Here is a 13,387-nt window from a genome sequence, read left to right on the forward strand (position 1 = left end):
ATTGTAGTTTGTTGCGTATGGGGCTGCAGAGCAGTCAGGGTGCCCATGCTGACCCCTGTCCACCGCCAAAAGCACCAACAATGGGCGTGTGAGCATCAGAACTGGACCATGGAGCAATGGAAGAAGAATCTTGGGTCCTGCCATCCATATGGATACTTTGACACATACCACCTACCTGAACATTGTTGCAGACTGTTTATACCCTTTCGTGGAAGCAGTATTCTCTGATGGCTGTGGCCTCTTTCAGCAGGATAATGCACCGTGCCACAAAGCAAAAATGGTTCAGGAATGGTTTGAGGAGCACAGCAACAAGTTTGAGGTGTTGAGTTGTCCTCCAAATTCCCCAGATCTCAATCCAATCGAGCATCTGTGGGATCTGTGGGACAAACAAGTCTGATCCATGGAGGCCCCACCTCGCAACTTACAAGACATAAAGGATCTGCTTCTTACATCTTGGTGTCAGATACCACAGCGTTCCTTCAGGGGTCTAGTGGAGTCCATGTCTTGACGGGTCAGGGATGTTTTGGCAGCAAAAGGGGGACCAACACAATATTGGGCAGGTGGTCATAATGTTATGCCTGATCGGTAGAAGACTGTAATCCATTTAATTAAGTAAACCAATTACTATGTGAGGAAGAGGATGTATAAAACAGAAGGGGAGTTACAATATAAGCAGCTAGACATCATTGCAACATAATGAGCAATAGGTCAATGACACAAGATAAAGAGGGAGCTGTGAGGCATTTATAGCAGCTGTTTCTCTGCAATAAGGAACGATTCTATTTTAAACTTTCTTTTTCAGCACTGATGGCTTTGTCATGTTAGATTAACAAATGTTGATTTGTTAAATCAAGTTAAATAGATATTTTTTAAATGCCTTCAGAACTGTTATTTACATTTTCATATTTCTCTCAAAAAGAAACATGGTATTAATTCATCTTTAAATATTTTATTCAAAATCTTATAAAAATATTTCACCAGACAATAGAGAACAACCAGTGAAACTCTATACCTTAAAACAACAGTTTGACTTTCACAACCTGCAAAACTCTTTTCACAACTCACACTGCAAGTGTATTTATTTATTTCCTCAGACAGATGATGGACACACACAAGAATTTGAAGGTAGAGAGAGATTAAACTGCCTTCTGGAACGATCACCAATTCCACTACTGATTTCAATAATCGACATTAAATATACGAGTCATCTATTTTTGATTTAGAATTGAAACTGTGACACTCCCAATAAGAAATCAACCTGACTTCACCTGCAGTAGGACAAAGAAAATTTAAGGTAAAACTTATTTCCGCTTATTTTCAAAAATGAAGCCAGCATACCTTAAACAAATACATTTTACCATGGTAGTGTATAAGATGTCAGTCCCATATTATTGCTGACTTTTACCTTTTTGAGGATGATGTCGATGTAACCAGCAATAAGCTGAGCTATCTGCTCCCCCTCAGTGGTCTGCACAGAGTAGTAACCATCCTGGTAGTCTCCAAAGTCCTGAAAGCAGAGCAAAGAACAACCTTGCATTTAAAGATTCACACATGCGGGGGGCTTCCTTGTAGCTTAGGGGTTACAATGGCTTAGATGGTTCAGACCATGAATGACAACATCCATGGCTCAAGTCCAGCTGGGGACACTTGATAAATTTCTTCTCTTTCTTAAAATGCAAAGATGTGAACGGACATGATAACATTCCATTAAGTGCTTCTCATTACTCTTTTCCACACCCACACCTTGATCCCATTGAGGAGGGAACGAAAAGATGCAAGGAAGAGATTATTTGAGGAGAAACAGAAATGGGGGAAACATATTTTTGGAGAAATGGGACATCTTTTTCCTCTACACCATAAGCCCAAGCAACTTCAGTTCTCTTGATGACATCATCGCTGAATCAGCTGTCAGTCCGGAGGTGTAAAATATGTGATGTACTGTCCAAGTCATGAGAATGTACAGTTACTTTTGCCTGTATAGTGATATCCAACAACATGACAAACATGAATGTGAAATATCAGGCTCCCCTTCAGTCAACAGATTGAGAAACATCTGCACATTCACTAAAAATGTTTATTTTGGGTGTGCCAGTAACTCAGTTGGTAGAGCATGCGACCCATGTACAGATGCTCTGCCCTCGCTGCAGTGGCCCTGGGTTTGAGTCCGACCTGTGGCCATTAGCTGCATGTCATCCCCCATCTTATCCCATTTCTAAAGCTGTCCTGTCAATAAAAAGCCATGAAAAGGCCAAAAAATTCTTAAAATTAATTTTAAAAATTATTTTCATCAAATTTATATTGTGAACAGATCCATCAAATCCATTTATGAATTACTGTTAAATTAAAGTACAAAAAAAGAAATGTTTTTTATTTATGAGTTGTATATTCAGTTATAGATATTCTGTTTGTAAATTCCCATTAAAATATTTACAATGACATGTTCTATTATGCTACACTGCCAAGGTGGGAGATACAAATATATATCAATACAGCTAGTTTAAGTATATATCACGATGTGATTGACAACAAGTTGCCCATAATAACAACAGTGGCACGATACAGCGATGCTGCGATTATTGATTCACTGGAAGACAATCACCTAATGATACATCATGATATCTGTCTAACTGATGAAGAATACCATTATACCACCAAAAAAAAGGTACCCCACTAAAAAAAGTGCACAGATTATGTATCTATTCACTGCATTGTGGTCAGAGGTGGGAAATAAGTATCAATACTATGCACTTTGAAAATGGTTATCGCTGATATTCTGCTAGGGTTGTCAAAAGTATCAGTCCTCCAGTACGTCAGTGTACTTCAATCACATGTTTAAAACAATACAATGTCCATTAATAAGTGAGGTAATTGGTGAGTACCAAAGCTATAAAAAAATAATTAAAAAAACACGTTTCCAACCAATAGCTCAAACAACAGTGAAAAAAATCAACTGGCTGGTACGGCATTTTCGCAAACCATGTGACTGGAGGCAGAGGCACAAGCAGCTGTCCGTTCTGAAATACTGACTTTGGTGAAAATCACAGGGTCAATGATATGGTCTGTCTTTCCATGGCGTACTCACCAGGGTGAAGCTCTTAGGGGAGGCAGCCCAGCGTTTGATGTTGGTCAGGTTCCACTCCTGTATCACCTCCTTTGTCTTCTCATCCACCCTCATCACACTCTCCTTGGTGATACCCAGCAGACGAGGCACCAGTTTGTTTTTGCCCTTCATTTTCTCCTGCAGGAAGATTAAGGAAAGTTGCAATGTCCTTACTAGAAATTAACCAGAAATGTTGACGCATTTGAAGTAATTATTCAGCCATTTTGCTGCATGTCTAAAAAACAAAGATCCCCTTGCGTTTCAGAGTGGTATTAGAGACAAACACAACCAGATCATTTCTGTTTTCCTCAGAATAGCAACTACCGACAAATATGCATCTTCACAAAGTGCATTTCAAATATTATATGCATTCTTCATGTATTCATATTTGCTACAAATTCTCAGTCTTTTTGTTTGTGTATATACACTTAACAGACAAACAGCAGAAAAAAGAGGTAAAGCAAACAAACAAACAAACAAAAATAACTTTTAGGGAGTGACATTTTCTTTGTGACCTTATTATTGGTAAGTAAAAGTAAAATCAGGCCTAAGAGGCTTTACGTAGAAAACCCATTTCTGCCAGCGGGAAGCAAATTGTTCTGATGTATAGTTGACAAATGATGTTATCCTCTCCATTTTATAAATGTCCATTGTAATTTCCATCCATGCATTTCAAGTTGGGCTCTCCTGAGATAACCATTTCCTGGTAAGAGGTATTTTTTACCAGCTACCAGCAGTGCATTAACCAGGAGTTAATCTCCTTTTGACCAGTCTTGAGGTATATATCCAAAATATATGGTTTTACTTGCAAAAGGTAATTCACATTTAAAAATGTCTTGTAGGGCCTTGTGTATTCCCCTTGTGTATCCGGTAAATAATACAGACTATTACATCATTTCCTTTCCTTTGCGTTCTTGCTTTGTCATAGTAGGCTGCAGGAATGCACATCAAGGCTGGTTCTCACCCACCATGAAATGAAAAAAAAAACGAAAACAAAAAAGTCATTAGCGTGCTAGCTACCACAGTGTGTAGCTACTAATGCCGCTCAGAATCATGCTAGAGGAGATGATGGATGAGTCAGACTGTAATGCTGGTGGATATTGTAGTAATATTGCCATCCTGAATTCTTTTGGCCTAAGTAAATCTGATATTGTGACCAATCTAAAATTCCCTGTGAAGTGTTCTCGATAAAACATTGAAATATTTGGAGGAATTTTTTTCAAGTGCACCCCTGAAGCCAAGTAACAAACATCAGGATCAGAAAAAACCCTGGAGAAAGTTCAAAAAGTAACTGTGACACTACAGTTTGTCAGCAATTTGTAAAATAGGATGTGTGATTGATTAATTAATTTTTTTAATTTTAGTGTGTGATGTGGAACAAAAAAATTTCTAATCCAAATATTACTCAGTTTTCTGCTTCATTTTAGAGATGGTCAATCAGTTATTATATTAATCATCATCATGATTTTCAAATATTCAAAAAAAATCGTTAAATGACATCATTTGAATAGTTTATGCAACTATAGCTTTGTCTTCAAAAATATGTATACTATTTTTTGCCTTCTTTTTTCTGGTGTCAGGAAACGACTCAGCACCACCAGGGCCGTGGCAGTATTGCATTATTATTACCAGCTTCTAGTACACAGAGAGGGACGGTTTGTCTGTCACAGGCAGAGAAACTGATCAGCTAATGGGAAATTCCATTCCTGTTGTTTTACATGATGTATGATGATAATTTAAAAAAACAAAAACAAATCATGAGTGGCACTTTTGCAAGTTGCACAGGTGTTTCTACTTAAAGCTGCACTGCCTCCAAAAATAATGCAAAATGCAAGTAAATGGTTGCAGTCTGGATTCCTGATAGCAACAGGTTAACACAAAAATATTGTCTATCATTAGTTTAACTATTGGTTTTGAACCCTTCTGTGCTTAATATATCTGGCAACTTCTATATCAACATGCTGGTGGAAGTTTAAATGAGAGTTTGATTCTGTGCAGGATTTAAAAGCTCCTAACTGTAGTCACAAAAGTAGAAAGTGTGTTTACTCATGCAGTATATATACATACACAAAACAAAGCATTTTTCATTTCTTTAAACAAGGAAGAACATTCTCATGCTACAATTCTTAACCAAATCAAAAAACTCACTTTACGTTTCCAAGAAATAACATAACTTTGAGCTACCAAGCTGAAGCAACTACAAAGCAGGGTGAGTTCATGTGACTCATCTTACTTTAGATGAGTTTCTATGATGTCCCATTTGTAAAAGCAGATAATCACCAACACCTTTTTATTGACACCATTTAGAACTTCCAAGTAGCTTTAGTAATTGTGCCCTGAATGCACCTAAAAGAAATGTAAATTTCTCCATCTTATTAAGCTACTGTTCTGCATTCCATCAAATGGACATGTTGAATGATCCCTTTCCACTCACCTTGACTAGAAAGAATGACACTCCGTAGGTTTTCAGAGACCTGGCCAGCTTCACATAGCTGACTTTGGCCTCAATCTCTGTCATGTTCTGACAGTTTTTGTGTGCCTGCAGAAACACAAGACAAAATCAAACAAAGGACTAGATTAATTCAGTGTTGATTGTTGTAATTTTGCATCTCTGATTCTCTGCTAAAGTTCTAACAAAGGGTAGCTACTAAACATCTCTGTGCAGTGTGACGCAGTACTGCAGTTCTTACCTGGAAGATCTTTTTATCTCCTTTGTGCTTGATGTACTCTTTGGGAAGGAACTCCTTTAAGCTAAGGAGGGAAGAGTTCAAATAGAAATCAGAATCCTCAAATAATAATCAATGTAGCCAAAGGAACTGGACTGCACAGTGTATATGATTGAATAAGTATATGAAAGCAGTGCTTACTCTAAGAATCCAGTCTTGTGTTTGGACTCATTGTGGTCTCCAAACTGAATCTGACACTGATAGCCAGCAAACTCACAGGCCTTGTCAAAGGAGACTGGATGAGATCCATTCAAAATGTCATCACGGGCCTGTCCACACAAAGAGAAAGACAGACAGACAGACAGACAGACAGACAGACAGACAGACAGACAGACAGACATATCCTTAGAATATTACTTGTTCTTCTGCACGGTACGGTTGCTGAAGCACAAGCACAGGCGTGTCTTGTTATCAGAAGGTCGCTGTTTCTATTCCCTTGGTGTGCATGTTGAAGTGTCCTTGGGCAAGAAACTGAACCCCAAACTGCTCCTAATGTGCAGTACAGTTTGTAATCATGTGGATGTAAAAGTAAAGTAAAAGTTTTCACACTAAATTACATATTCGCCATCAGTAAACTGGATGCTGTCTGACTCTGTCACTCGCGGGGCCGGAGGATGTTTTCCGGGGAAAAGCTCACTGAAGTCTCAGTCTGGAGGGCTGACCGTCGTGGCCATTTTTCTTTTCAACACAAACACTTTGTGAGTTAAAGTTTTTGCCAGTGACAGATGCTATTTTTCGTGCAGAAGTGTGACAAAGAGTTGGCAGGACAGGTGGGAGGACAGATGCTTCTCCACGTACAGCTGTAGTATTTTTTCCCTCATAGAAGCTGTCAAAGACAGTTACTACGTTACTTTTGTTTGGTCATGTAAGGTTACTTTGTGGGAAGTTTCTCTGTATTAAAGTGAAACTCTCGCCAAAAAGCAAGTGAGGCTTTATTTGTGAATGTATATGAGTCAAACCTTCATGTAAAAGCATAATTACAATGAAAGAGACACTTTTAAGATTTACCATAGTTACATTTTCAGGCAAGCTAATTTTCATTGGAGTGCAGGGGAACTCTTACCCTAGCATCAAAATCGCAATTTAGGTAGATAGGTAGGTAGGAGAGTAATGGTGGACCGCCTACCTGTTAGGTTGCACTCTGGGATCAACATTTTTTGTCTGCCATGTTGGCGGTGCGCCAGAGATACAGCAGCTAACGTGAGTTGTTCAAAAACCTTCTTTTTAGTAAACTCATGTCATGTGTAGAAACCCTGGTGATACTATGAGCAAAGTTTCATGTTGTGTCGAGCCTTCTTAGTGTTTTAAAAATAGCGATTTTGATGCCAGCATAAGAGTGCCCCTGCACTCCATTGCCAAATAGCTTGCCCGAAAACGAAACTACAGTAAATCTTAAAAGTGCCTCTTTCGTCGTAATCATGCTTTTACGCGAAGGTTTGACTCATATACATTTACAAATAAAGTTGAGTGAGGGACCTGTGCAGTCATCAGACTGTCTGATCTACACACCTTTGATACGCATAGCCGGCCTATCCTCACTGGTTTGGTTCGCCAGTAATACAGAGTGAAATTTCTCCCCTCACCACATCTGAAACTTTCACACAGAGGAGGAGGCGGAGAATTGGCACAGGATCCCTGCATGCAAACTACAGTCTGAATGGGGCTCATGACTAGTACAGAAGTCTGTTAACAAAGCACCAATCAAGCTCAGATAAGGCAGATTTCTCCATCACTGCCCATGTGAGCCCCAAAAGAACTACAAAGTTCCTTGACGGAACCCTCTCTAGGACACCATCCAGGGATTCCAAGAAGGCCAAACTGCAGTTCAGTGTGTAAGCACAGACAACACTCAGACTCTTCCCCTCAAAGACTTGCTCTTAACATTACGCCACTCAGCCGATGCCTCACATGGATCTCGGCACTTGCTCAGCATCTCTCACCCTGGGTAACTCCTGAAAACTGGAGAATCCAACAATGGTTCCACAACCAGCACTTTGCGTAGCGGTGAGCCCAATTATATTTAGCTGGTACCACACAACCTTACAGACTGGCTCTGGTTCCTTCCCCTTGACAGCAGTGACATTCCATATCTCTAGGACCAGTCTGCAATGCCAGGATTGAGGACACCCAGGTCCCTGCCTTTGCTTGCCACTGTGCATACATTTCATCCAGTCCTAATGACTGTCCCTACAGATGCTGGGCCTGCTCATGGTGGCTCAATGTTGTTTATATGGCTGTGAGGAAAACCAATTATTGTTTTTTTTTTTTAATGAGTTTGTGTACCTGTACATAGAGAAGGTTAAGCTGGACGGGGTCTCTGGAGTCCACGTTCTGGTCTGAGTAGAAGAACTTCCTTCTAAGCAGTAACATTTCTGTCTCTTCCACACCCTGTTCCCTCAACGTCCTGCCATGGTCCAACCAGTTCACTGAGGAAAAACATCAACCAAAAAAACTCAGTGTGATTTAGTGGTCTTTGTACTCTCTTTAGAATGTGTTGACAGACAAGAGACAGGCGCTTTTTAGGAAATGTGTTTAAAGATGGTTGATCTGTGCTGCAGGCTCTACATAAACAACATAGCTTTCATATCAGATTTACTCATGTACTATTTTTGAATAACCTCTAACCATCCTAACAGGTCATTACTATGTAGCCAATGCGGTTTCTAGACAGAGGAAACACTGTGGCCTTTAGTTTCAGAGCAGTGTTAAAGAGTTAGGAAAATGGCAGTGACAATTTGGACAAAGGCTGAACTAAATGTCTGAGAAGATAAAATAATTTTCAAATGATGTATTTTTAGCATATTTTTTTTAAGGCATTAGTATGATATTTCAGGGGCTGTTTGATGTGTATATCAATATACCCTCTGGACCATCACTTATTTTGCCAACTCATTCTTGAGCCCAACTCAACAGGGATAAATTTACGTCCAGCTGTCTGTCATAGGTGTCAACTCATCAAAGATGTCAGCACAGTATTCCTAACACCTCATCATACGCAATAAAGTTGAATCTTCAAACATATGTGGGAGATCCTGACTTGCAGTGAAATCATGAAAATGGGTCGTTGTTGGTTACTTTCATCATTTTACCCCTGTGAAACTACAGGCCGTGAATTAAGGGTGGTAAAGACGGTGTGAAGATTTGCGCTTGACATACACTCATCATCTGTGTGGAGCTTCTGCTTCAGCTTCTCCATCTTCTTGTCATCTCTCAGCAGAGTCTTGTCTCTTTTCAGAGTGCCTGTGGTCTCCTCCTTCTTCTCCTCACCAGTGTCTCGCACCAGGGAGTACTCATCATAGTTCGTAATCCCTAATCCACAAACAGACTGACGTTACTACATTTACTTTCACTTTCACATGGCAGTACAAGCAAACATTGAGGATTACTTTATTATTAATAGCAGCTTTCATAATAAATGACCAGTAAACCAGCATCAATACATACAATACAAAACAATCAGTAGGCAGAAATAATTAAATCCAATCATCCGTTGTCCAAGTCAAGTGTGAGCTGTGCATGACAAAGCTGACCTATTCTTGCACAGATGGTCATGAGCATGTCACTGACAATCTTGGAGTCATCAACCATGACGGTCTTCACTGTGCCGTCAAGCATGCGAATCTTCAGAGGTCTCTGCTTCTTTTTGTACTCCAGAGTGTCCTGAAAGACAGGGGACACAAGTCAGGAGCTCTGTGTTACTCGATGTCAACATTACTGACAGATGTTTAGATTTTATTTTTCATGATACTCTGAAATCCCCTGAACTTTTCAGAACTGATTCTGATATTCAAAGAATCAAGTTTTTCTAGTTTAAAGAGCTCAAGCAGTGTTGTGTTGGTATTCTCTGCTGACCTCAACACTGGCTTTGCCCGTCACAGAGAGTGGGAGGCACAATCAGGCGAAATGTTTATTCAAATGAGTGAGCGGAGTCTTTGACTTTGTAGTGAGAATAGAATAGGCACATTTTGGTGATTTTATCAAGAAGAGCATGCTCCATTTTTGTGCAGAAATAGCTGAATTAATAAATCAGATAGATAAATAGTTTTAATCAAACACTGATCAGCCAAGACGCAAAGTAGCATCCTTTGAAATCAGCATCAGAAACAACATTTTAAAACATTTTAATCAGGCACCCATTGGCTCAGTTGGTAGAGCGGGCATCCCATGTACAGAAGCTTTGTCCTCGCTGCAGCAGCCCCAGGTTCGAGTCCCGGCCTGGGGCCCTTTGCTGCTTGTCACCTTCTGTCTAGGAGGGACTTTCTTCCACCTAGATGAACGTATACCCACCTCGCTCTCTGATATGTGGAAGCACAAGCAGTACATGCATAATAAGCATACACATAAGACAGCATTTGCTGAATATTATTTTAAATAGATGAACTGTTTAAACAGTTGTAAGAGTGAAACTACCAGAAATGTTAATGAGACATGGGTCAGTACAATACTAAGAGCCAAGCAATGTAACTGTTCTGTTGTTGACTGCAAAATTCATCGCAAATGTTTTTATCTACTCCCACAATCTGAGAGGGTCAAAACACACTGGAATAAATGTAAATTTGATGGCTTTGTTAACTTAACAAGCTTAACAATGTGTTGATTTTAAGCAAAACTTTCACTCTGAGGTGAAACTCTCTGCAACCTAACAGAAAGGCTTGAGGAGCAGTCCACCATCACTCTCCTGCCTGTTAGGTCACACTCGGGGATCGACACTTTTTGTCTGCCATGACAACGGCACGCCGTAGACACAGCTCCTACGCTGAGTAGTTCAAAAACCTTCTTTTTAGTAAACTCTGCATACACCAGGGGTCACCAACACGGTGCCCACGGGCACCAGGTAGCCCCCAAGGACCACATGAGTAGCCCTCAGGCCTGTTCTAAAAATGAAAACTGAATATTGACATCAACTGTTTCCCAACTTGTCATTGTAAGTCATTGTTGATAATCATTGTGAGAAATCATTATCATGATCAGTATCTTCACATAGATGAGCATCATTAATCATTAATAATCATATATAACTAAAGGCAAACTGAGCAAATGTGTTATTTCAGCAGAGTGTATCAAACTGTTAGCCCTTCGTATGACACAGCACCCATGAAGTAGCTCTCAGTTTCAAAAAGGTTGGTGACCCCTGGAGTACACAAACGATGTTCTCAATGCTTGTGCTCATGTGTAGAGACCCTGGTGATACTACAAGCAAAGCTTCATGTTGTGTCGAGCCTTCTTACCATTTTAAAAATAGCTATCTTGATGCTCGTGTAAGAGTGCCCCATGCACTCAATTAAAAATTAGCTTGCCTGAAAATGAAACTAAGGTAAATCTTAAAAGTGTCTCTTTCATCGTAATAATGGTTTTACATGAAGGTCTGACTCATATTCAATTCCAAGTAAAGCCTCTGTTGCTTTTTTTTGGTGAGAGTTTCACTTTCAACTAATGACTGCATTATCAACAATGATCAGCAACATATAACAAACTGAAGAATGGTCTGACATTAGCTGTTAGTTCATTTAAGCATGTATACGTATTCTTGAGATGTGAAAAGTACGAAACTGAAAAATTCACATAAAATGTCTCCATAGAAGTTTAAATATTTGTTGCATTCAGTGCTGTGTAGCATGTGTGCTAGAATGACTCACCCCATTCCTCAACATGTAGTAGTCCAGGGCCTTTCCTGCCTCGAGCCAGATGCCTTTCTTTGGGTCTTCATCAGACAGAAATAACCCATAGTCATTGGCTGCAAAGGGAAACAGAAACATTGAGTGAGGCACTGCAATTGTGTTTCTTGGCATACATCAGCATGTGGCTATACTGCCACTACAAGGCTATTATCATCTCAAGTACTTGTGCTGGATGAGACTTATAAAATCGTGGACTTTCTTTCTTGTCCATGTTAATCAGGTCAGTTGGTCGCTGGATGATCAACATGTGTTTCAACACACACATCTGCTTTAAACATATCATGTTACACATTTCAAAATGTGACCACTTTTTTCGAGAGTGCAAGACCAGACAAGTGGACCACTTATGCTGAAGAGCAGAAACAAGCTGTTGAATTGGGCAGAGGCAGGGTTACTGACTCTTCCTCTTTGTCTTTCAGATGTAAAATGACTCACAGTTTCAACAAGCAAGCACAGATTGTGTAATAAGACATAACTCTGCATGCACACCAGCTGATGTATCTGTATAGCAGGGAGTTGACAGCATGGAGCAATGTTTTCAGCTGCAGCAGATCTTAAGAGCCTGTAACCAGCAAGACAACAGTAACAAGGCTGCTATTCATCTACTTTTAGACATTCTTCCCTGCATTCCACTTCATGGTCCTAGGCTTGCATTGTACTAATTATACACCAAGCGCAATATTCTCTTAAACCTCCACAAGCTCACCACCTTTTGGACATTAGTGTATTTTGTGAGTTGACATATCAGACTGCATACATGTTGTCCTACAAGTTATTTACATGTGATAAGAATTGATGCCTCAAATATTTTAAAGGACGTACATCCCTGTTTTGGGTAGCAAAATCTTACTCATTTATTCCAAATAGTGCTATCAAAAAATTAAAAATACCAAAAATATTTTTTTTTGTAATTAAAATTTTTATTGGGATTTTCAGTTTCAAAACAGAATACACACAAAACAAGACAATGAAAACAGAAACAAAACAAAAAAAAAGATCGACGGCACGTGGCACCCACAACCACCCCGCCCATACCCCCTCCAGTCATGGCACAGTCTTCACCAGACATGGCACATGAAAGTCCAATGACAAGACACCCAAATAGAAATAAAAATACAAACATGCTGTCCAGATGTAACCCAGAATCCAGCTCGCCGTGTCATGGCATAAAAAATAAAATCATCCGTCACTGAGGGATCTTAGTCCTTCCTGGGTTTAAACCAGGGCCTTCCTCAGTTTTTATATGTGTCCAAAAGCAGTCCCAGGAGGTGGTCCCATCCTCCAGTTTACCTTTTAATCTGTTGAGCATAGACTCATAAGATGCAGTCTCCACCATTGTGTCTACCCACTCTTTCATATTTGGACGTTTAACTGTTTTCCAATGTCGCAAAATGATTCTTGATGCAGTGATTAAACTGACTATAATAACAGAAAAGGTACCTTTTGAAATGTTAGGTATTTGGGATTTGTCCCCTAATAAACATTATTCAGGGGTCAGAGGTATTGCTGAACCAAGCCAGCCACTCAAAACCTCTACAACTTTAACCCGAAACGGCATCACCAGGGCACACTCCCATATACACTGTAGAAAAGTTCCCACTTCTGTTTTGCATTTCCAACACAGGTTGTCATTCATCAGTTTCATCCTGTGAAGTCTCGTCGGTGTGTGGTAATATCGATGTATAATCTTATACTGTATGAACTTTCCTCTTGCCTCTCTCACATATTTTCCACAGCAGCTTCACATTAGACAATTCACCACTCACCTAATGGTTAATTAGTTTATAAAATAGTGATGCTGTATGGCATTCATGTGGCCTTTTAAGATAATCCAAAATTTGACTCTCTTCGATTATTTTAAATTTAGAAGCTACACAATTTCT

General features: G+C 39.7%; 1 protein-coding gene across 4 annotated transcripts in view; it reads right to left on the minus strand.

The window, feature by feature from the left end:
* The window catches only part of tln1 (talin 1), a 95,604-nt gene that overhangs the window by 56,569 nt on the left and 25,648 nt on the right, over positions 1 to 13,387 (minus strand). For all 4 annotated transcript variants that reach the window (XM_037118332.1, XM_037118328.1, XM_037118331.1 and 1 more), the window contains 9 exons: positions 11,463 to 11,560; positions 9,357 to 9,486; positions 8,983 to 9,135; positions 8,110 to 8,252; positions 5,968 to 6,095; positions 5,791 to 5,851; positions 5,535 to 5,639; positions 3,083 to 3,238; positions 1,406 to 1,507 (listed from right to left, as the gene is read on the minus strand). In XM_037118332.1, the coding sequence (XP_036974227.1) occupies positions 1,406 to 1,507; positions 3,083 to 3,238; positions 5,535 to 5,639; positions 5,791 to 5,851; positions 5,968 to 6,095; positions 8,110 to 8,252; positions 8,983 to 9,135; positions 9,357 to 9,486; positions 11,463 to 11,560 (1,076 nt within the window). The remainder of the gene's footprint in view (positions 1 to 1,405; positions 1,508 to 3,082; positions 3,239 to 5,534; positions 5,640 to 5,790; positions 5,852 to 5,967; positions 6,096 to 8,109; positions 8,253 to 8,982; positions 9,136 to 9,356; positions 9,487 to 11,462; positions 11,561 to 13,387) is intronic.

Source organism: Acanthopagrus latus, chromosome 12 (assembly GCF_904848185.1).
Source record: "Acanthopagrus latus isolate v.2019 chromosome 12, fAcaLat1.1, whole genome shotgun sequence".
Taxonomy (NCBI): Eukaryota; Metazoa; Chordata; class Actinopteri; order Spariformes; family Sparidae; genus Acanthopagrus; species Acanthopagrus latus.